We start from the raw sequence: 20509 nt of genomic DNA, 5'->3' as shown, positions 1-20509 counted from the left end.
CCACGTAATTGTATCTGATTGCTAGGGTTTGGCGATGTCGGATTTACCAGTACTATTGCTTGAATAGTGTAGAGAATGACGCCTTGATACGCCGGGAGGAGCATTGATAATGAGGTGGTAGACAAACAACAGGGCTTGAGGTATCTTGCTACCGAGGAGTCATTGAGTCGATCGCTTTCCAACCATGCCTGGCGCAGGTACCATTTTCGAGACGGACGCCATCCATAGGACCTCTTCGGAGTCGCAGGTATTGTAGGCCATACAAAAGGCAAATGCGAGGAAGTAGACCTTATGCCCGCGAAGTCTAGAATCTCTGAATGAATTCTCACAAATACAATCCAATTTAGCTTCACATACCCAAGTAAAGGCAAGCGAGTTATATGCTCACCTGCACGACTATGTGACGTTCAGAATACGCGCAGGAGCGCTCATGCAAGGTTCATAAACATGACATTGCAACACGGATCAAAGCACACATAGTGACTTCATACTTTCACATTCGTTAAGGTCCCAATTTGGGTTTCTAGTAACTCGACAGTATGCATTGCGCTGGTAGTGAAGTCGGTCCGCAAGAAGGCAACGATCTTCAACCGACTTCATCCGGAACAGAGAAGGCATGTTGAATTGCAGTATGGGCGATCGTGTCGTGTACACCACGTGGCTGTGAATGGGAAAATGACTTGCTGTCGGGATAACGAGAGTGATCCAGCTTGATCTCAGACATCACATGTAGTTCGCGGATAAACAAGTCGCTAAGGATGTCGCATTATCCGACCTTTAAAAAAATTGTGAGCATGATTATTTTTTGGAGAAGTGGCCTTACCAAGTTTGCGATTGGCCAAAACAAACCGGACCGGAAGTATAATGAGTTAAGACTGAGAGCTTCACAGAGCTCTAAACATCAAAGCCATTCACATACCTCCACTGGCATCACAGGACCGAGAACGTGTCGATCGTGAGCTGCTTCATTTGACTTTCATTTAGAACAATACGCTTCGGCAGATGTATTCACGGGCTAATATAAGAATCCATACCCTAGACAAGCTGTATCGCCTCAAAGTGTGAAGACCGTATTAGTGGATAGTGTGTACTGCGTTTCAGAGCCTCAGGAATGTTCTGTTGGCTCAGCTTAATATTGTTCGTGAAGTTAGCAGGTGGGAGGGTATTCACCTAATAGGTTCAAAAGGTCCATGACGGGTCTGTTTTACGAAGTATAGTACTTTTCAGGAAAGCCCAGACTATCTCGCTAGGAGTCTCAGCGTTACAGGACAATTTAAGTCCATATGTCCGAATTATCACAGTTATTGACTCTGATTGGAACAATGGCGGAATAGGCCCTGGAATCGGCTGGACAGTGCATGCGTGTAATTCACGTCATAGCATAGATTATCCAAGTGTATAGATAACGCGTTGTCACTGCTTTTAGTCGTGTCAATGAAGGAAATGAGAAAGTCCTCGTCGTGTTAACGAGAGAATTCCACTGACATTACTTTTCTCCTTTAACCGATGGTATAGCAGAGACACGAGATGCTGATTAGAGCTACGGCTTTGGTGATCCGCCGCAACGCACGCAAGCATTTACGATGAGGGTGAGCAATATCGCTCAAGTGGGATGCATGTAAGCTTAATTCCCGTGGACAAACCGTGCAACAGTTAGCCCAATTAGAAGAGAAAGAGAGGTAGAAGCAAGCAAGTACATTCCATAGATGAGTGCATGAATATAGTTCTGTTCATGGGTTACCACTTCCGCAGGCCAATTGCCCGTTGTCGCCCTAATGAAATAAAAGCCAGCAAAGATTAATACAAAGCGCTGAGTGGATTTGTATACAGCAACGTACTTTTGATCTCCCTTCTCTTCTGTTCAGTATACAGGCATGTCACTAGGACGTTATATTCCGGTGGACTTGACGCGGCTTTACTTCATGAGAAACGTACGTATCTAGCCGTTGGTCAAGAATATTTTCGCAGCCTGGCTCGAGCATAATATTTGGCTTTCGCCTGTGAACAAGATGCCACCTTTCAGCCAATGTTGCCACTGAGACATCCTCGTCTGCGCAGTAGAGCCGCAACCATGTCGTTCCGTTGACAGTGAACAAACGTCGGCTTCATTGCTCTCCTCAGTCCGAACAAATTTCTCAATGTGGGAGAGGTACAAACCTATCCTCAGACTCCGTATCATCCTTAATCAACGGACAATTAGAGGTAAATCGAATTCGATTGGCTCCAATGATCTTTTCCCTCCATTCAGCAACAGGCACATCCCTCTCCCGACGTGCATCCCATCTAGACACCGTTGTCGTACGTATGGCCTTTATTCCTCTAGGCACTGAGCGTTGATAATGAATACCCAAGGCATCGCATTGGATGGTGTTGTTGCTGAGACTGTTTCGAGAGAAGATAATACGGGCGTGCTCAATTGGGACGGAATGCGATTGACCCGTAGTTAAGACGTCGGTGCAGGTGCGTTGCTATCAGGCTGCTATATATAACGCAGGTGATATGACGGCAGATCCGGTGCGATTAAAATTGGCGCAGCAGCAGAGGTGAAGATTTGACATATTTGCTGTGGTCTACGTTCCGTATTGGAGAATTGGGCGAGGTAGACAGTGCATAGCCACCTAAGTATTTATGTCCAGTTGTTGGGTCACGTGCTGGCTCGTTTCAAGTGGTGTCAAACAGTCTTGCTCTGCTCAGAAACTGAGAAAGGTGATGGCGACTCTTTTGAATTTGAAATAAAAGTTGTTTTGAAGTCAACGGACGTAGTATATCTGCAAAGTAAGGACATTTTTCACTTAATCAGGCTAGCCACGACTTTGACATTGTACATAAATACAAGCAGTCAGATTACTGCATGTCATATACATATTACATTTACATGAATTGAACAAGCGAAACCGTCAACTATAGAAGGGTCACATTTGGAAGAGGAAAAGGTTCAGAAAATAATTAACCCCAAAGTTTCGTAAAGAGAGTGTAGCTAAGAAAGAGAAGAGAAAAAGGGAGTCGATTAATAGATTCACATGAACTGAGATGGTCCAGCTCATGGACCACCACCGCCAGCTGCTCGCTGTCGTCCTAATGAAACACAAGTTAGCGAAAACGAGTATGAAAATTTGAGCGGATTTATATAGAGAGACATACTCTTGGCCGCTCTTCTCCTCTGCTCAGCATACAGACAAGTTACTAGGATGTAATAGACGAATAAGTTTGGCATGATGTAACAACAGGTCAAAAAAAGGTTCTTACCTAACAATTGGTCAAGGATATCTTCGCAGCCCGGTCCAAGCGTGATATATGGCTTTCGACGGTGGATGAAACACCGTCTCTCGGCGAACGTTGCGACTGGGACGTCATCGTCTCCGCGGTACAGCTTCGTAAGACACATTAATGCGTGGCTATAGTGATACAAACGCTGCGCTTACCGTGAGTGAAAATTGACGAGACCTCCAGGTATATGTTATTCCGTTGACAGTGAACGAACGTCGGCTTCAATATCGATCTCAGTATGATAAACTCCTCAAAGAGTGTAACAAGGTAGGACTTACAAGCGAGTCGAACACCGCATTCCACCAGTCCGAGGGAAGAACGAGTCTATCGGTATAAACCCATCCTCAGACTCCTTACCATCTCCAATCAACGGGCGGTTAGAGGTAAATTGAATTCGATCAGATCCAAAAATCTTTTTCTCCCATTCAGCAACAGGTATATTTTTCTCCAGACGTACGTCCAATCTAGACACCGTCGTGGTACATGTGGCCTTTATTCCTTTGGGAGTCGAGAGTTGATAATGAATGCCCAAGGCGTCGCATTGGATGGTATTGTTGCTGAGACTGTTTCGAAGAAAGGTAAGACGAGCGTGTTCAACTGGGACTGAAGGTGATTGACCCATGGTTATGAGATGCGTATACGTGCGTTGCTATCAAAGACCTCAAGAATGATCACTTTATATAAAGCAAGGAACATGACGGTGGAGGTGGCACAGCGCAGTGATGGCTTTGGCTTGGTATGGTATGGTACAGTAAGTATTTGCTGCGGGGAGGTTTACGTTCTGTCTTAAACAATTAGCTGAGGTACACAATGCACAGCCACTTATTCCATTGCTCCCGCCGACACTGGCGGTGAATAGTTCAGATCACTGCGCGCTGTCAAAAGGGCGCGTCAAAGGAAACGTGGGGTGGCTGCGCACTGCGCTTTGAAACGCGGAGCCGAATGGCCCGAATCACCTGATGATTTGTCGAGATGAAGTGAAAGATTTGTTGCCAAATTCGGAATAATTATGGAATGTGAAGATGGTGACTTCTCTGACACCGCCTTTCCGTTCACGCTAACGTGGTAGAGTTAAAACTAACGCTGAGATGTCGCCTTGTCTCGACTTTGATGAGTTGTCCAGTAAAATACTTCGAACCGGCCGTATTTTTGGACCTCCGGTGTTTCTGAGTGCCGTACCCGTGGTCCTTTGTAAACGCATTCTTCTGGCTGGGTATTCATGTCTCATGACTATACCCTTAAGACCAACCGAGAAGAACCCATGTACTTCAATATCTCTTGTGCTTCACCGCAGGCGTTATTGCGGGCACAGAACAAGCAATAAGAAAATTCTGCAGACTTTCGCATTTCAACTGCTAAAGTTTGACGATAATGAGTGTGCAAGCACTGATCCTCAAGCAGCGCAGACAATGCGACCCTAAAACGTCAAAGAGGGAGTACTGGTGAGATGAACCAGCAGATAGACAACAGGGCTTGAGGTACGTATATTGCTTCCTAGGAGCTGCCAGGTAGAACTCTTTCCAGACCATGCTCTGCGCAGCGTTTCAATCGGGAAGGGCACCGTTTGTAGGACCTCTTCGTAGGCATACGTAGGCTGTACAAAATTCAAATACGAGAAAGTGGAACTTCAAAACAATTCTTATGCTCGTAAAACCCAAGATCTGTAAATACGATCTCATAAATCCATTTTAGTCTACCTTCACAGATCAATGTAAATGTAAAGGACTTGTATCCTCACCTGCACGTCTATGTGACGTTCGAATATACGCACAGCAGCGCCATGCAAGGTTCATAAACATGACGTTGCAACACGGATCAAAGCAGCCACAGTGACTTCATACTTTCACATTCGTTAAGGTACCAACAGCTATAGGCTTCAAGTAAGTAGGTAAGTTAACACAACGCCTTGCGTTGGTAGTGAAGTCGGAACAGAAGAAGGCAACGATCTTCAAGCGACTCCATTCGGAATGGAGCAGCGGGAGAAGGGGACGAATGAGATTTCATCCGAAGACATTAGTCATAAAGCTGCATGCTGACGTTGCGGATGGGTGATTATGTCGTGTACACCACGTGTCTGTGAATGGGAAAATATCTTGCTGTCTGAACGACCAGGGTGATCCGGCTTGATTCTAGACATCACAGTTGGTTCGCGGATAAACAAGTCGCCAGGGTCCAGTATTATCCGACCCTTAGAGATTTGTGAGTAAGTTTGTTTTTCTGGAAGGAGAATTACCAAGTTTCCCGATGGACAACGTAGGCCGGACCGGAAGTATAATGGGTTAAAGTACGAGGGCTTCAAAGAATCCTGTACATTAGTATGCATCAAGCCATTCACATACCTCCGCTGGCAACGCAGGAACCGAGAACGTGTCGATCGTGAGCTGGTTCATTTGACTTTCATTTAGAACGATACACTTCGGCAGATGCATTCAAAGACTCATAAAATGAATTCATGCCCTAGGCAAGCTGTATCGCCTCTGAGTGTGAAGACCGTATCAGCAGATGGCGTGGCGTGCTTCGCGCTTCAGGGTTGCAGGAATGTTCTGGTGACTAGGCCTAATACCATGTATGAAGTCAGCAGGTAGAGGCGTATTCAGTAAATACATTTGAAGGGACCTAGACGGATCAGCTTTATGAAGTATAGTCAGGAAAGCCTGGACTTTTGACGGAGTCTCGGCGCTACGGTATAGTTCAATCCGTCAAGCCCGAGTTATCGCGGGTATTGACGGTGAGAATGGCAGAATACCCTCGGTCCTAGCTAGGCAACGTACACGCATGGAACGTATGTCATAGGGTAGATGGTCCGCTGTGGATAGAGGACGTGATATCAGTACTTTTAGACGTGCCAATGAAGAAAGGAAAATACCCGTCGCATCATCGAAAGAGCTCCACCGACATTTCTCCCCCTTTGGTCGATGGTCCAGGATAACTTGATTCGTGAAAGAGGGCGTTGGAGAAGCTTTGTGACTTGTGAGATTGAGATCGATCTGAGAGAAAGTTGCTATGCTTCTATTTTCGAGCTGTTAAGTCGAAGTTCCAAGGGACGACCATCATACAGAGATGCTTAGCAAGGGCAAAGGTTCTGCTCGCCAGATAACAGAGATAGCGCCGTGTATGAATGTCAGGTTCACTGGCAACTGACACAGTTGCTTATCGGCCTATCCACGAGTCAATAGCTGCTGTCTACAGGTGACTTAGCTATCTGCGAAATTGTTCATTGAAGATACAAGAGACCTGCGTCCCGTGTACGAGTTTCAGAGTCACGAGAGCTGTACTCAAGAGAATAGAACCAGACAGGTTCTCTAGCCATATTCCTGTAGATCGATACTCCAAGAGGGAGTTCATTTCCGAGACGAAGAAGAAGGGTTGAAGTATCCGTGATGTTGGCGGTGTGAACTTTCGTTGTGGGTTCTTGTCCTGATAGGTATTCGCCTAGAACGTGAACTCGATTCCCGATCAATAGAAGAGGCAGTTTGCTAGTACGTTTCCCTCGGATGAAGCACTGGCAATTCGACGCAATTTGCTTGATAGAATTGCATGAGACTTAGGTCGCAGCTTGCCATGGAAGAAAGGTGCGTGGTCGAAGTTGTTGATCCTTGAGTGAGTGAAAGCGACGAAGGCACGTGCGCATTTTGCTGATCTCATGAAGCCAGCGTGGTACCATTTTGGTAGTCTTTCTTTCGGACAGAACCTGCTCTTCACACAGCACGCGTCTACCTTGTCCAGCAGACCCACCATGTCTCCAGCTTCTAGTTCTATAGCTAGTTTTATGATCACGGCGAATGAAAGGCACTTTGGCATTTACGGAAGCTTTTCTCATAACCCGGTACCCCCGTACCGGAAGATTTCCAAATGTTCCAATGGACAGGCCACGTTCCAATGGCTCATGATTCCCGAAAACTGCACCTATCGGAAGCACACCCGGCGCTCATCGCGCTCATATACTTATTTCATCCTTGTCGTACGTTTCCTTTTTCGTGTCCAACGAGGAAATGGGATGTTCACTGTTTCAAGGGTCTTGCTCAGCATTGATAGTGCACCATGGAAAGGAACGACAAATGTGCATTAGATGGCATGCTGATCGGGCGAGATCGGCGTGTTCAGACTGTCTTCTTCTGAGTTCTATAGCACTAAAAGGCTGTATGTCCCCTCCGAGTGTACCTAAGCGTGAGAAATGGGCTGCCTCGTTGTAACAGCGTTGCTTCCGGGACATGAATGGATCACAACGCCGTGGCCTCATTTCAAGGTTCAGCCGAGGTCCTTTAAGTACTCCCCTTCGCCCAAAAATATGTCTACCTCAGCTGCGTTCGCTGCTAGTCAAAGTGCCTCAGCTCCTCCCTGGCGCAAGTCGCAACACATCTACCTAGGAGCTTCAATACCTAACGACTTTCACGAACGATGCCTTCCCCCGATATCAACACCCACACCGGTGCCAGCGCCGGCTCTCCGACACCCGCTCCTCCTCCGCTAGGCACACTCATTGATGACGGCACGAACGCCGGTGCACTTGAACTTGCCTCTGTACTTGGCTACGGCGGCTATGGCGTTGTCTACCGCGCCGTCTCGCGAGCTGGCGGCATATATGCTGTCAAATGTCTCTTGCGCAATTCGAATCCTAACAACCCTAAGCAAGCGCAGCGGCAGCGACGTCTTCACATGCGCGAAATTGCTCTTCATCGCCTGGCTGGCGCAGGCGCTCATCCCGGAATTGTTCGCCTTCATCGTATTATCGAACCGGCACTGCCTGCAGAAGACGGGTCGCTGTCGCTTCCTTCTCCCTATACATTCTTAGTGATGGATTACGCACCATGCGGTGATCTCTTCACTCTTATCCTGCACAAGCAGGTATTTTTAGGCCGCACAGGTCTTGTTGGCCAAGGTATGCTAATTATAGCAATGCTGGGTCTTTGTCTGATTGTCGCGTTTCAGTTTTCGCTCAATTAGCTGCTGCAGTTTCGCACTGCCATTCCTTGGGTATCTTCCACAGGGATCTCAAACCTGAAAACGTCCTCTGCTGGGACGGCGGAGCAACAGTTCGTCTCGCTGATTTCGGCCTTGCGACTACGGAGCGTCGAAGCAGGGAGTGGCGAACTGGTAGTGTTTACCACATGAGCCCTGGTTCGTATTAATATTTTACGTCCTTTGCGTAACACCGGACGTAATCTGATAATCTATACAGAATGCCAGAATGGCAACGCAAGCTCTCCCCCCTATTCACCACTTGCGAACGATATCTGGTCGCTTGCGATTCTTCTTCTCAACCTCTTGACGGCCCGTAACCCCTGGGCACGTGCATCGCCTACCGACCCCACGTTCTCCGCCTACTTGGCATCACCGCGAAACTTTTTGCCACAAGTTCTGCCGATCTCAAGCGGCCTCAATGACGTACTCGTACGCGCACTGGATGTGCGATGGGAGCGTCGTGAAGCTTTCGGGGTCGATGGTCTCGCGGAAGGCGTGGCGCGCCTAGTTGCGGACTTTGAAGAATCAGGATCATCACGGTCGCGTCGAAGCCTCGGTGGATTCGGAAAACAGCGCTCTGGAATGTATGCTCCGGACGTTGTCTTCGAGGGTGGAATGGCTCGGTGCCCATGGGAAGTTGGCATGCATATTCCCTCCGGCTCAAGTGGTAGTGGAACCTCAAATCAGATTCCCATTCCGAAGGAACTCATTGAAGAGGCAACGACTGAACCGCAACCCGTAAGAAAGTGCTCTCGCTCTTCTAGTGGGTCTTACGCACCTTCGGTAGCGCAATCTCCATCACCATCATTTATGGTTGAAGCGTCGGACGTACCGCCCTCGACGCCAGCCAAGGAGGAGGCCTCTGTAGAGGTTCAATCTGTCGTATACAGCAAGCACTCACCGTCAACTGGTTCGGCACGCTTGACATCTCGCTGGAGTGCAAATTCCTCTACAAGCCCTCATGATTCGGCTGTGTCGGAGATCCGCTTTGCGAATGCTTCAGATGCTGAGGTAGTTTCGGCTTCCTCTTCGGCATCGAGCACGTCCTCGTCTGAGGTATCCAGTGTTGGGTCTGAGTATTCAGCGACAAGAACGCCGGGTGTGCAACATATCGTGCCAGAACCGCACGTTTCGGATGCCGATCTCACACTTACGGATGAAGCTGAGGGCTATGCATACGCATATGCTGCAGAAGCTGAACCTCCCGTCAAACCAGAGCCAGAGCCGCAGCTGAAGTCTCCTTACCCCGACATCTATTCTCAACCAAGCTACACTCCCTCCCGGCGTAGTCGTTACCGCGGACGCAGTCGAGGCCGACAACCTTACCCTCAACCGACTTCGCGGGATAGCGCAGCGCGACGTGCGAAGTTTCAGCCTCGTAGGCGGAAGCCCGAACTTCGCCTCAATGTTGACTTGCCTCCGTTTTTGCCACTGCAGCCAAGTGAATCTGGTGCGAACGGTTCCGCGACAGCCCGCACTCACACTCGCTCACGCTCCCCCGTTCGTTCGGTTCTTGCTGTCCGAAGACGTGCCGAGGAGCAATCCGTAGAGAGCTGCCCTTTCGCATACAGTGTATCGCAGTCTGCAAGCTTCTTCCCTGGCCCAGACATGGAGGTCGACGCCGTTCAGCAAGAGGCCACAGCAGACGGCTATGAGAGCCAGCCGGACTACGACGTACAAATGATTAGTCCAAGCACTGTACCAGATGAAGAGGAATACGCGATTCTCGGGTCAGAAGACGCTCAACGATACTCAAAGATTGGCCGCCCAGATTCCTTTCATACGAGCTTTGACGGGTTTTCTCTAACACCGTCGCCTGTGAGTCGTACTTCACCTGCCGGTGCGACCGAGAATGCACAGGAAAATACGTTTCGCGTATCATCGTCTGGCCTTACTCTGACGTCGCCAAGCACAGCCAATGACGATGGCGTGGTGACGATCGACCGTAGCACATATACGACGTCGCCTACAGACATTGCTTATCCGCAATCCACTCGCTCCGATGAGCGCAGGAGTCGCGCGACCCAAAGACAGACTGCATACGGGTACGGCGGCTTTCTTCGCTCAGCGAGTCCTTCAGCGTCGTCCTCGTTGTATCAGGCGCGGCTCTCAAACGGAGCGAACAATGCATTTCCAGACATGCTCGGAGAATTCATGGATACAGATGAGTTCGGTGCAGGTTTTTCTGAAGGCCTTGCAAAGCGCTCAAGTGTAGCCAGCAGTGGGGCGTCATGGGTAGAGGATCTGAGGCGCGTGGTGGACGAGGAGAATGGGAATGCGATGATGGAGACCGATGAAGCCGACAATCTACCTGGCCTTCCAGGTTCCTTTCCGACATCTCCTGTTACTTCAGTGAGGAAAGGGCAGCGTCAATCTGCAGAGCCGGAGATGGTGGATACCGTTCCTGTTGCGAGGTCGGAGTCCGGGATTCAGGGTCTTGGGCTGGATTTGTTTGCACGTTCTTCGGTAAATCCCCGTAATTCTAAAGCAGATGCACCCGCTTCGTCCGCCGTAATGTACAGTGTCCCGCCTCCGAGCATTCGCTCACGGACGAACTCCGCCGACCAGGCGCTGCGTGCTTTACATGCTATTGCAGTCGAGTCCCCAAATCCATGGAACAACTCGGCCGTATCGCAGACGAGCAATTCATCAACCTCTTCACACGGCACACAGGCATTCATGGCAATTACAACGGACACGACTGCGAGTGAACGGCCGACAAACGTACAACCAGCTGCGAGCGCAACTACGGAAGACTTTCGGGAGTATGTGCCCTATCTGCGTTACATAGACTCCTCCGTAGCAGGAAGCAGCAGAGTCACCCCAGTAACTTCGGTGCATTCCTTTCGTGCCGAACACTTCACGAACTTTGCCACAACTTCCAGCTCCGCGCCCACAGATGCCTCGCCTATACAGCGCCGGGAGGCATCCAATCATTCGAGTCAGCGCCGACAAGACTCCCTCTCCTCGAGACGTCGTTCCCGACCCCGGTCGCTACTTAAGTTCGTCAGCCGGCGTCCGTTCTCGTCCTCTGGCTCGGGATTCCTTCCTGCCCGCTCCTCCCACGCAGCCGGTGTCACGACGCCTGATTCCGAGGTTGGCCTCCAGAATACTACGGGTTTTGCGGCGCGCTTTTCGGCTATCTACGCGGGTAAAGACGGAGGACGCATTTCTGCGGCAGTGAGTGATGGTCCATGCGAGACGACAGCATCACTCGGAACGAGTGCCCAGTCGGTCACGCGCCCTCGATCGGCCAGTTACCCTCATCTCAAGGAGCAGACGAAGAGTCAGCTAATTGAGGCACCCGAGTCTCCAAACCCCGTTTCAAAAATCTTTTCCCGGAGACCATCCGCGAGTGCCTCGAAGTCTCGAACGTGGTCTTTTACACGTTCTAGGTCGCAATCGCGTCGGCGTTCACGTTCAATGTCTCCTGCCCCGACGAAAGGATCTCCACGAGACGTTCTCTTTCGACTGCGGAGTGCGCGAAACTGGTTCTGGTACGCGCTATCGAGCATGACTTCGCGATCGCCATCCGACTGTACAACTCGGGTGAAAAAGGGACCCGCATCAAAATGGACTGCTGCATCGTATGTGCCAGTTGCAGCATAATTTGTCTCTCTTACGCCTGTTCTTTTTTCTTCTATTCCTCTTTATTCATTCATACCAGCGAGGTCGCTGATACCACCGCATCGACATATATCCATTATTTTCTTCAATATCATCCTTTATTCTCTCAGGTTGATCCCTGCCTTATTTTGACGCCTTTTTGCAATTCGCACCTTTCATAAATTGCATTTTATTATTGCATTTTTTACGGCTTGCGGAGTCAGGCCAATATTTATCCACTTCAACCGCTATTTCCCGTTTATCACTTCAATTGCTTGTAGCAACATTTGTAAAACAACTCATGCCTAGTCACGAGTACCGTCTACGACCCGCATTCACGATTCGCAGGATATGAATCATGACATCACAAACTCAACTCATGTAACGCGCATTGTATGCCTTTGTATGCATTTACGATAGGATAGAAAATACCATCACATGTTCGCAGTTTTATTACGAGACATCCGCCACCTTCTTGACTTGATCACCACAATCAATCGAGAGACTCCACCTGCATACACTCTGGAATTTCACCTAAAGCCCAGGGCGTCAAATAGTGGACTTCGCGCGAGAACATGTCGACAGTCAAACAAGTTTTCTCACAAACCGCTATCTCCGTCAAACTGAGTGCATGAATGGGCCGTCCAAACATCCGCACTACGGGAACAAATTAAACTTCGATCGTCCGGGAATTCCCAAACAGGGGAAGTAAGGATTAAGTTCGAGCGCTTATTTCTGAATTCTGCGGACATTGTTCAATGCTTCTGCTTCTTAGGGGTTTCTTCTGATTACCTGCCAGGCGCTTACTGTAAGCTTCAAAAACCGTTCGAGGAGTCGATTCCCTGTCACTCAGCAACGTTGTTAGTCGCACCCCGATTATCGATAAGCTGCAACACACCACTTGCTGCTCCCTCTGCGCGAGAACTACTCCTGTGTATACGAAACGAGAAGAAGAACGCAATGAATAACGATTCCGACGCGAAAAGAGCTACATCTAAGTGAGTGTTTCCCATCACCGATCATTAAATCAACTGTTGCCTCAGCAAGCTCTAACTAGACCTTAACCAGCGGGGCTGAGCAGTGAGTCTTGTTCCCTTACAGGCTTTCTACAACCTGGCTTACCATAGTATGATACTCCAAAGGAACAAGTCCGCCGAAGCTGATAAGAATACTGAGAAAGTCGAGATAAGGTAAGACGATCGTCCTTTGTTTCATAGCTCATCGCCTGCAAACTTGTACATCATCACCTAGGTTTATTCCGAAAGGGAAAATGACTACTACGTCGGCGACTCAAACCAAGCAGACAACCGGAAAGAATTAAGAGTAGAAATGAAGAAAGGGAGAGCATAAAGTGGCTCGGGGAAAGAATTTGCTTCTTTTCAATTTGGTTATGGTAAAGAATATGAGACTGCGGGTACTTGTGATTCAGAATAGTCAAATACGTGTCTATGTAAACGCTTGTCTGTCTTGTAAATAAAATGTAACAAAGCATACAACTGAATATGATGGATATAAATATCAATACAAGTTCCCATGAGAAGCAATCCTGGCTATTAATATTGCCTACTACAATATTTCTGTGAAATGTCAAGCAATCCCCGCCTCTATCGCGGAACCTTTCTTTGCTTCGGTCCTGACTTCTGGGCCTTCTCATCTGTTAGCAACTCTAATATCCAAACTCAGGCAACCAATGGCCGAGTCTTTTACCCCGTGCCTCATACTATTAAGGTTTGTTTTAATATAGTCAGAAACTGCATCACAAGGCACAGTGAGAACATTGAATATTGTAGAGGATAGAGTTATAAATCGAGCTCAGAAACGTATTTCTGAATTCTGCAGACATTGTTATAGTGCTTTTGCTTCTTAAATGCCACTGTACCGATTCGAAATTGTTTGCCATATACAATAACGAAAAAAAAAAACAGGAATGAAGTACTTGTATGCCATTGACGACTTTGTTTTCTATTTTAGTAATATTCAGCTATAGCCTCGCATCAGATTTGCATGTAGTCCAAGACTGTGCCAGACAGGTCTTAGCAATCATCGTCAATATTGAGTATTCTATGTTCAGGTCGTCAACTACGTCTCAAATACTATGTGATTCATCTTGTCGAGCTACTATCTTTATAATTGTTAGTAACTCGAAATTGAAAGCCTACTTTGAAAACTCCGATAGATGGGAATTACTAAATAAAGAAATTTTAGATTAAGTTCGAGCGCTTATTTCTGAATCCTGCGGCGCGGACATTTTGTCGATGCTTCTGCTTAGGGGTTTCATCTGATTACCTTCTAGGCGCTTATTGTAAGCTTAAATACGGCTCTGCAAGCCGATTTCCTTTCACTCAGCTACGCTGTTTGACGCATCCCGATAAGTTGCACCACACCACCTGCTACTCCTATTGCACGAGAACTACTTCCGCGCATACGCGAAACCAGTGCAAGATCACAATGAATAACGATTCTGAAGCACAAAGAGCTATGGCTGAGTGAGTGTTTCCCAGCAGTCAGAATTTCTACAGTTAGGCTTATCATTGTATTATACCCTAAGAAAGAAGCCGGTCAATGGAGGAACGGCGACAGAAGATGACAAGAATGAGAACAAAAAACCAGAGTAAGACGATTTCCTTGTCATCGTTCACCATCTTGTTCATAAGCTAATTCACCACTAAGGTATATTCCGAAAGGAGGGATTACCAAACCAGCCGTAACGAAACCTCCTAAGCAAGGTAATTAAGAGTCCAAATGGAGACGTGGAAGGCATAACTATTAACACCTGTAAGGGTGACCTGGAGATAAAGATTTTGCTGCTTGTCAGGTTTGGTCATGGCAAAGGATATGGGACTATAAGTACTTCTTGTGATTCAGAATAGTCAAGTATGTGCCTGTATAAACGCTTGTCTGTCTTGTAAATAAAATGCAACAAACCATACAACTAGGTACAGCAGATCTAAGGTATTAATATGATACATTCTTGTAAGAAGCAATGTAGACTATTGGCTGCTACAGTATTTCCGTAACTTCAAGTCAAGCAGCCTCTGTCTGTGCTGAAAGCTTTGCTTTGGTTCTGACTTCTGAATCTTATCAACTGTTGACAATCTTGAACTTCAAACTTAGAGTCAGACACTCAATGGATTTTACCACTACCTGACTCTATTGATCAAGTCTTGAGCAACCATCATGGTCCAAGCATGGCGAGGACATCTAATAAACTGTATTGTACAGCAAACTGTGAAATGTACAGGTTGTGGAAGATAAAATTATAGAGTATGCTCAGTTGCTTGGTTCAGAACTCTCCAGATGCTACCATGGTGATTTTGCTTCTCAAGTACTACTATACTGATTCAAGCTGGATTTACATATAAGATTATAGTATCATTAAGTATATAGTAGGACTATTACACCTCTGTGCCATTAGTAATAGTAGCTTTCTTTTCCATTTAATAAATAGTCTTGCATGTTCTAATCAAATCTTAGCAGTAATAGATTCGCTACTCTTGTTCTTGAACCTTGAAAGAAGAGATATATTTTTATGTATTTTCCTCTGCTGTGCCACCCCATCCTATGCCTTCCACTTCACAGACCCTCCACAATGGTGTCTCACACATTGCTGCAAGCAAGAATGTCGCAATGCTATTGTTATCACATAATATTCTCACGCTATTCTTAACGATCCCTTTTTGCAGTGACCGCAGGTGTTTACCATGAACTCTAAATGCCGTTTGGCAATGAAGGGAAATAACATTACACCCCTTGTAACGTTGTTCCAAGGTCTAGTAGCCCATCAGCTGCTCCTCTACAAGCGAACATTTCCTCTATCTATGGAAGGATGGCAGAAAAGAAGCGATCAAACAGAGGAATAATAAACCAAATAAAAGGGACGACAAAAACATTAGGCAACAAGCAGGTGATCTGGCGACAGGAAGATCAATCATCAAGACGACTTATTTCACGAGATGGGCCCGATAATAAACGATTTAAAGATTTCGCTGTCATTCATTTTGTCTGCCCTCGGGACCTGGAAGATACAAAGGAATCGCCGGTTGACACTTCTTCTACGTATGTCATCTATTTGAAGAGAATTCGTAACAGATTTCTTTGCTCGGGATGAGGCGAAAAGGAGTCAAACCAACAACTGCACCTTATTCAGCTCAAATGGAAAAAGAGGCGATGGATAGAAAGAGACAGATGAAGGCAGTAAGGAACGTCAGGCATCATCTTCCTAAGTTCCTAGATGTATCTGTAACACGTTCAGCACACCTTCCTAAGTTGGTGTCAAAGCATTTCGTCTGCTGACACCACGAGCGCTTATCGCGTACTTCAAATACCAATTCGACAAGGTGCGCTCCTACACACCCTTAACCACCTCTCCTCTATTAACCACCAAGATCTCCGTGTTTCTGCTCCTCTGCATCCATTATTCTACTTTGTACATAGCATGGCAGACGATCAAAGAGCCCCGATCAAGTTAGTTTTCTCTCATCTTTGCCATCTGACCTCGTTCATGAATCTCAAATACATTTGTTGCAATCGATAAGCCCGGATGACGCTCCGCGTGACTTTCGTGGGGAACCAGCTGAGCCTCCAAAGGCAGTCAATGTAGTGTAAGTATTGCAAGGAATCCGACGGTCATTACAATTAATCGCTTGCAGAAACGAGCCCGTTGAAGGTGAAGAACCTGTCGATGCAGATGCAGACCCCGAGGACGAGGACGCAGCGTGAGTTAATCTTGACTCTAACAATTGACCTTGCTTTTGGCTGAGTTTGAGATAGGCCTACTCCTAGATTCCTTCCAAGGGGTAAAATAACCCAGCAGTCTCAGGTCAAGAAGGGGAAATAATTGCACGATGATGACGTCAACAAGGATTAATAGCACGAGGGTCTGTTAAGTTTGGTTAATGTGAAGAATGGAATCTGTACAAAAGTGTTGTCTTTCATCGGTGTTACGGAATAAGAGAGCTCGGATGGTAGTTCATCTCAGCTCGATCAAGCAGCGGAGCAAAGCCTATGGCGTTATTTACCGGAAGATCTGTAAAGCAATAAACTGCGGACGTAAATTTATGAGTCCAAAACAATGTAGAATTACCAAAAAGGCAACCGCGCAAAGTTAAAAACATCACATCGTTAGGAGGATGAAATAACACAAGACATAGAGAATGGCATGGGATGAAAGGCACATCGATAGCCTAGGAGTGTCCATTGCTGTGACTACCTCTATTGCTACAGCACCCTTTCCCATGTTGAGTAATCCCGACAGATGTATCCGTTGATCCCGTTCTCCTGTGTATTTCCCATATTCGACGTAGTAGCACTAAGTTAGACCGCCGGAACAGTAGTCGCAGCCGCAGACGCGGCAAGCATATCCATCTCACGACGTTTTTGACGACCGCGGAGAAAGAGAGCGAAACCGGCGGATCCGAAGATCGAAGCACCGTTGTAGATTAGAGCACGGTGCATGTTCGAAGGTGGAGACGCAGTGGGTGGAGCTCGTAATGCAGATTGGACTACAAACACAGTGAAATGAGCTCGGGTAAACGCGTTGTATTACGCCCTCTGGTGATACGTACCTTCGATAAATATAATGGTAGACAAGTTTGCACTGCTCACGGGTCAAGCAAAACATGGGGATAAAGGAAAAACAACACATACCTAGTCCAAAGGATCGCAGAGGCGGCATCGCCACTCCGAGTAAGTTCGCATCCCAGTTCCAACATAATAGGGAGCATGGTGGTCGAGAACACGCCAATCACCGCAAGGATCGCGTAAAGTGCACCAGTATTACCCGGGCGCACGGCCCAGATGAGTGAAAGCCAGCCCGCGCCCACAATCGGTGCACATATACGTATACAAAGGCCGAGATGATGTGTGAAGACGTGATCAAAGAGCGGTGAGGTAACCATTGCGGCGAGAACCCCTGAGAAGAGTAGAGCGGTTCCCTTGACATGACATTTATAGTCAGCTATAGAAAGCCATTTGAACTTGGAAATGTTACCATAAGACCAGCAGTGTTGTCCGAGTAACCATGAGGTGCTAATATTTGACTTGAGAGAATTGAGAAGCCAACAACGCTAGGAATGATACGATTCTTAGACACTTCATACTACCTTTTAGACACGATTACGCACCCGGATGTTACGGTACTAAATATTAGAACCAAGATAATGAAATCGATCCGCTCGCGCAATGACATATACGCGTCGACATCCGTGCCTGTTTCGATCTCCCCGCCTCCACCACGCTGCAGTCCGTCGTTCGTCCGTTCGCCTATTCGCGTGGGCACAATTTCACTTGCATCATTCTTACCCGTAAATGTCCTTGGAATCAAGCCTCCCAGATTCCACCTATGATCACCGCCTTTCGGCGTGGAAGACGATGAAATATCATGAAGTGGAATTGATCCACATTGACTTGGATGCGGAAGAAGACCGAAGATGGCGCGGACAGTCGTGAGGATATGTTGAGAGGGCTTGGAGCCGGAGTATGCTTTTTTCAGTAAAGCGTAATTTGTTCCTTGATTAATTCAACGCAATTGTGCATTAATGGAGAACTCTCGTACAAGGCGGGGTAGGTGGCTTCGAGCCCACCATAAGACAGAACGGTGCGACGGCTGTCGAAATAATGCCAAGTACGAGAATCTTTAAGGGTTGTAGAGAAATTAACAAAGGTGTTAGCATGCCAGAGCCAAAACGGAACCGCTAACAGAAGTACGCGTATCGCTAAAGTTCGGTGAAATGAGCTGGCCAAGTCCGTTACCAATAGGATTCGCTGAATGATCAAGAAGCTTAGTCTCTTTCCCTCAAATCAAGGCATTTTCCGGGAAAGAAGGTGCTCGATAGTCGAAGCTGATGGTTTTGACGGATCACAGAAATACACTCACCTATAGTCATCAACATTGTCGCCGTTGTTCGACCCTTCAAATCAAACCATGTTTCTGAGAACTTGGGTACAAGAACCTGGAAAATTATCTGGAAAATTATCTGCGGTATAGCACCCAAGAGCTTCATTCGTTTGGACAGAGGAGTACATGGTCGCAATTGGTGTCGAAACGGCAAATTTACCGTAATTAGCGTCAAACGAAGAGAGGAACTGGCAATGAAAGACGAACTTGGCCAATAATGAGTAGTGCGTATGCTCCTTGTGAATTGAGTGAATGCGCAGTACCTGCAAATCGTACCCATGCCGAGACAACGAGGAAACCCGCGCCGATTGCATACTGTGCAGTGTCAACAGTCGACTGGTTAGTTAGCTTGTGGCCTTCTGAGACTCAAAAAGGTGTAGAACCCTCACAGCTCCCCGTATACCGACCCGGGAACAAGTCGAGGGCACGAGCGGCGAGAAAACGATGTAAATGAAGTTTACAACGTTTCCTAGCCAGTTGACTTGGTTAAGTGTGATACCAAACGATTGTGTGGCTACGATCAAGAGATTATTTGGTGAAGCTATATCAATATAGGATTGGAGGAAAGATGAGGCTGACTTTTGTTAGCAATTGGTCCGAACCAAGTCAGGGCCATTGCCGCGACAATGTTGAGGACAATGACCCCGAGCATACCGGCATATCGACATTTGTATACCCTGTACTGTGGTCGAATTTCTGGCTTCGGTATGTCGGCAGTACCAGCGGTGGAATTTCCATCCTGCTTATCATCGACTGGAACAATTATTTGCTCTGTCGTAATATCTTTACCAGTAGAATCCATTGAAGTTGAGAAGGCAGGTATCAGGTATGTCGAGGACAAAGCGGGGTTTCTGGACGAGCTCGACTCGCACAGAAAGTAGGGAACGGCAAGGAAACTTCAGAATTTCAAGTATTTCTACCCCTTGGTTCTATCATTTGTGGAAGCATTGTTGAGCTGCTCAACGTACGGCGGCCGTGTTTGCCAAGGAGAGACCGTTTATGGGTTGACGGCATTTGATTACCTTGTCTTCCTCCTGCACGTACGGTGGAGAAGCACAAAGGACGGACATAGCTTAGACAATCTTCCGAGCTTCTTTTGCAATTTGTTCCAAGAGTACGGATGCGCCCATGCTTGACCTACTGCGCATCGTGGCAAAAGCACACAGAGTTACCACGGTAGGCTACTACGGATGTTGACTGCGCAGTGCGAACCACTGGTTGGGACCTCGAAACTTCCATTTCTTCTTCTTAGCGCTGAAATAGATATGGGAAACATGAGACATGTTCTTCGCATTGAGATGGATCAGATGCGTACCACCGGATATGATTTAGGCAAGCAACAGCTTTAGTGAATCGTTATAAAATCAGACATGCTGTGGTACCATACGATATAATTTCCAATTATGTAGTATATAGATGTGGAAACCGTCGGTTTCTTGATTGCTTCGTGGTCGTTACAGCCAATCCATCCAGTCGTTAGAGTTGCAGCAACGAGTGAACCAGATCTAAGAGAATAGTGAGAAAGGAAACCACACTATACACATCTTTACTAGTTGTAACATTCTTTGCTCATGATGATAATGCAGATAGACGTCTGGAATCTGGATAGCAGATTCCAGAAGCGTAACGTCCGACCTCCACGTTTGTTTGTTTGTACGAATTGAAACTCCGACAAACGATTTTGATTATCACATGCTACTTACCGAGCATAAAACCCACATGGGGCATTTCACAATTTCTTGCCTTAAGAAATAACTTACATAATGATAAACATTATTT

The 20509-nt window shown here is 47.1% G+C and overlaps 6 protein-coding genes across 6 annotated transcripts; 2 read left to right on the top strand and 4 right to left on the bottom strand.

Moving 5' to 3' along the window:
- Positions 1 to 159: 159 nt before the first annotated feature.
- Positions 160 to 454, bottom strand: FOMMEDRAFT_160957 (uncharacterized protein; the record flags this gene model as incomplete). Its single annotated transcript, XM_007270556.1, has 3 exons — positions 160 to 304; positions 358 to 388; positions 448 to 454. The coding sequence occupies 3 exons, from the start codon at positions 452 to 454 to the stop codon at positions 160 to 162; spliced, it is 183 nt and encodes a 60-aa protein (XP_007270618.1).
- Positions 455 to 2961: 2507 nt separating this feature from the next.
- Positions 2962 to 3889, bottom strand: FOMMEDRAFT_148831 (uncharacterized protein; the record flags this gene model as incomplete). Its single annotated transcript, XM_007270555.1, has 5 exons — positions 2962 to 3075; positions 3142 to 3183; positions 3247 to 3370; positions 3423 to 3486; positions 3546 to 3889. The coding sequence occupies 5 exons, from the start codon at positions 3887 to 3889 to the stop codon at positions 3041 to 3043; spliced, it is 609 nt and encodes a 202-aa protein (XP_007270617.1). The 3' UTR covers positions 2962 to 3040.
- Positions 3890 to 5966: 2077 nt separating this feature from the next.
- On the bottom strand, positions 5967 to 6912 carry FOMMEDRAFT_160953 (uncharacterized protein; the record flags this gene model as incomplete). Its single annotated transcript, XM_007270554.1, has 5 exons — positions 5967 to 6073; positions 6134 to 6254; positions 6324 to 6425; positions 6502 to 6684; positions 6751 to 6912. The coding sequence occupies 5 exons, from the start codon at positions 6910 to 6912 to the stop codon at positions 5967 to 5969; spliced, it is 675 nt and encodes a 224-aa protein (XP_007270616.1).
- Positions 6913 to 7003: 91 nt separating this feature from the next.
- FOMMEDRAFT_160952 (uncharacterized protein) lies at positions 7004 to 7336 on the top strand (the record flags this gene model as incomplete). Its single annotated transcript, XM_007270553.1, has 1 exon — positions 7004 to 7336. One exon carries the CDS (start codon positions 7004 to 7006, stop codon positions 7334 to 7336), a length of 333 nt encoding a protein of 110 aa, XP_007270615.1.
- A 392-nt stretch (positions 7337 to 7728) lies between these two features.
- Positions 7729 to 8691, top strand: FOMMEDRAFT_60322 (Pkinase-domain-containing protein; the record flags this gene model as incomplete). The annotated part of the gene is made up of 3 exons (XM_007270348.1): positions 7729 to 8146; positions 8197 to 8385; positions 8447 to 8691. Coding segments are annotated over 3 exons (852 nt in total), but the record flags the coding sequence as incomplete, so codon positions are not given.
- Positions 8692 to 17148: 8457 nt separating this feature from the next.
- FOMMEDRAFT_160949 (MFS general substrate transporter) lies at positions 17149 to 19800 on the bottom strand (the record flags this gene model as incomplete). Its single annotated transcript, XM_007270552.1, has 12 exons — positions 17149 to 17336; positions 17400 to 17431; positions 17482 to 17768; positions 17825 to 17900; positions 17958 to 18315; positions 18389 to 18467; positions 18533 to 18597; positions 18710 to 18830; positions 18938 to 19066; positions 19120 to 19244; positions 19310 to 19595; positions 19699 to 19800. The coding sequence occupies 12 exons, from the start codon at positions 19798 to 19800 to the stop codon at positions 17149 to 17151; spliced, it is 1848 nt and encodes a 615-aa protein (XP_007270614.1).
- Between the last annotated feature and the right edge of the window lie 709 nt (positions 19801 to 20509).

This window comes from Fomitiporia mediterranea, assembly GCF_000271605.1.
Source record: "Fomitiporia mediterranea MF3/22 unplaced genomic scaffold FOMMEscaffold_13, whole genome shotgun sequence".
In the NCBI taxonomy this organism is placed as follows: Eukaryota; Fungi; Basidiomycota; class Agaricomycetes; order Hymenochaetales; family Hymenochaetaceae; genus Fomitiporia; species Fomitiporia mediterranea.
Note: the sequence above shows the minus strand (reverse complement) of the source record. Positions and strands in the feature narration are given on the sequence as shown.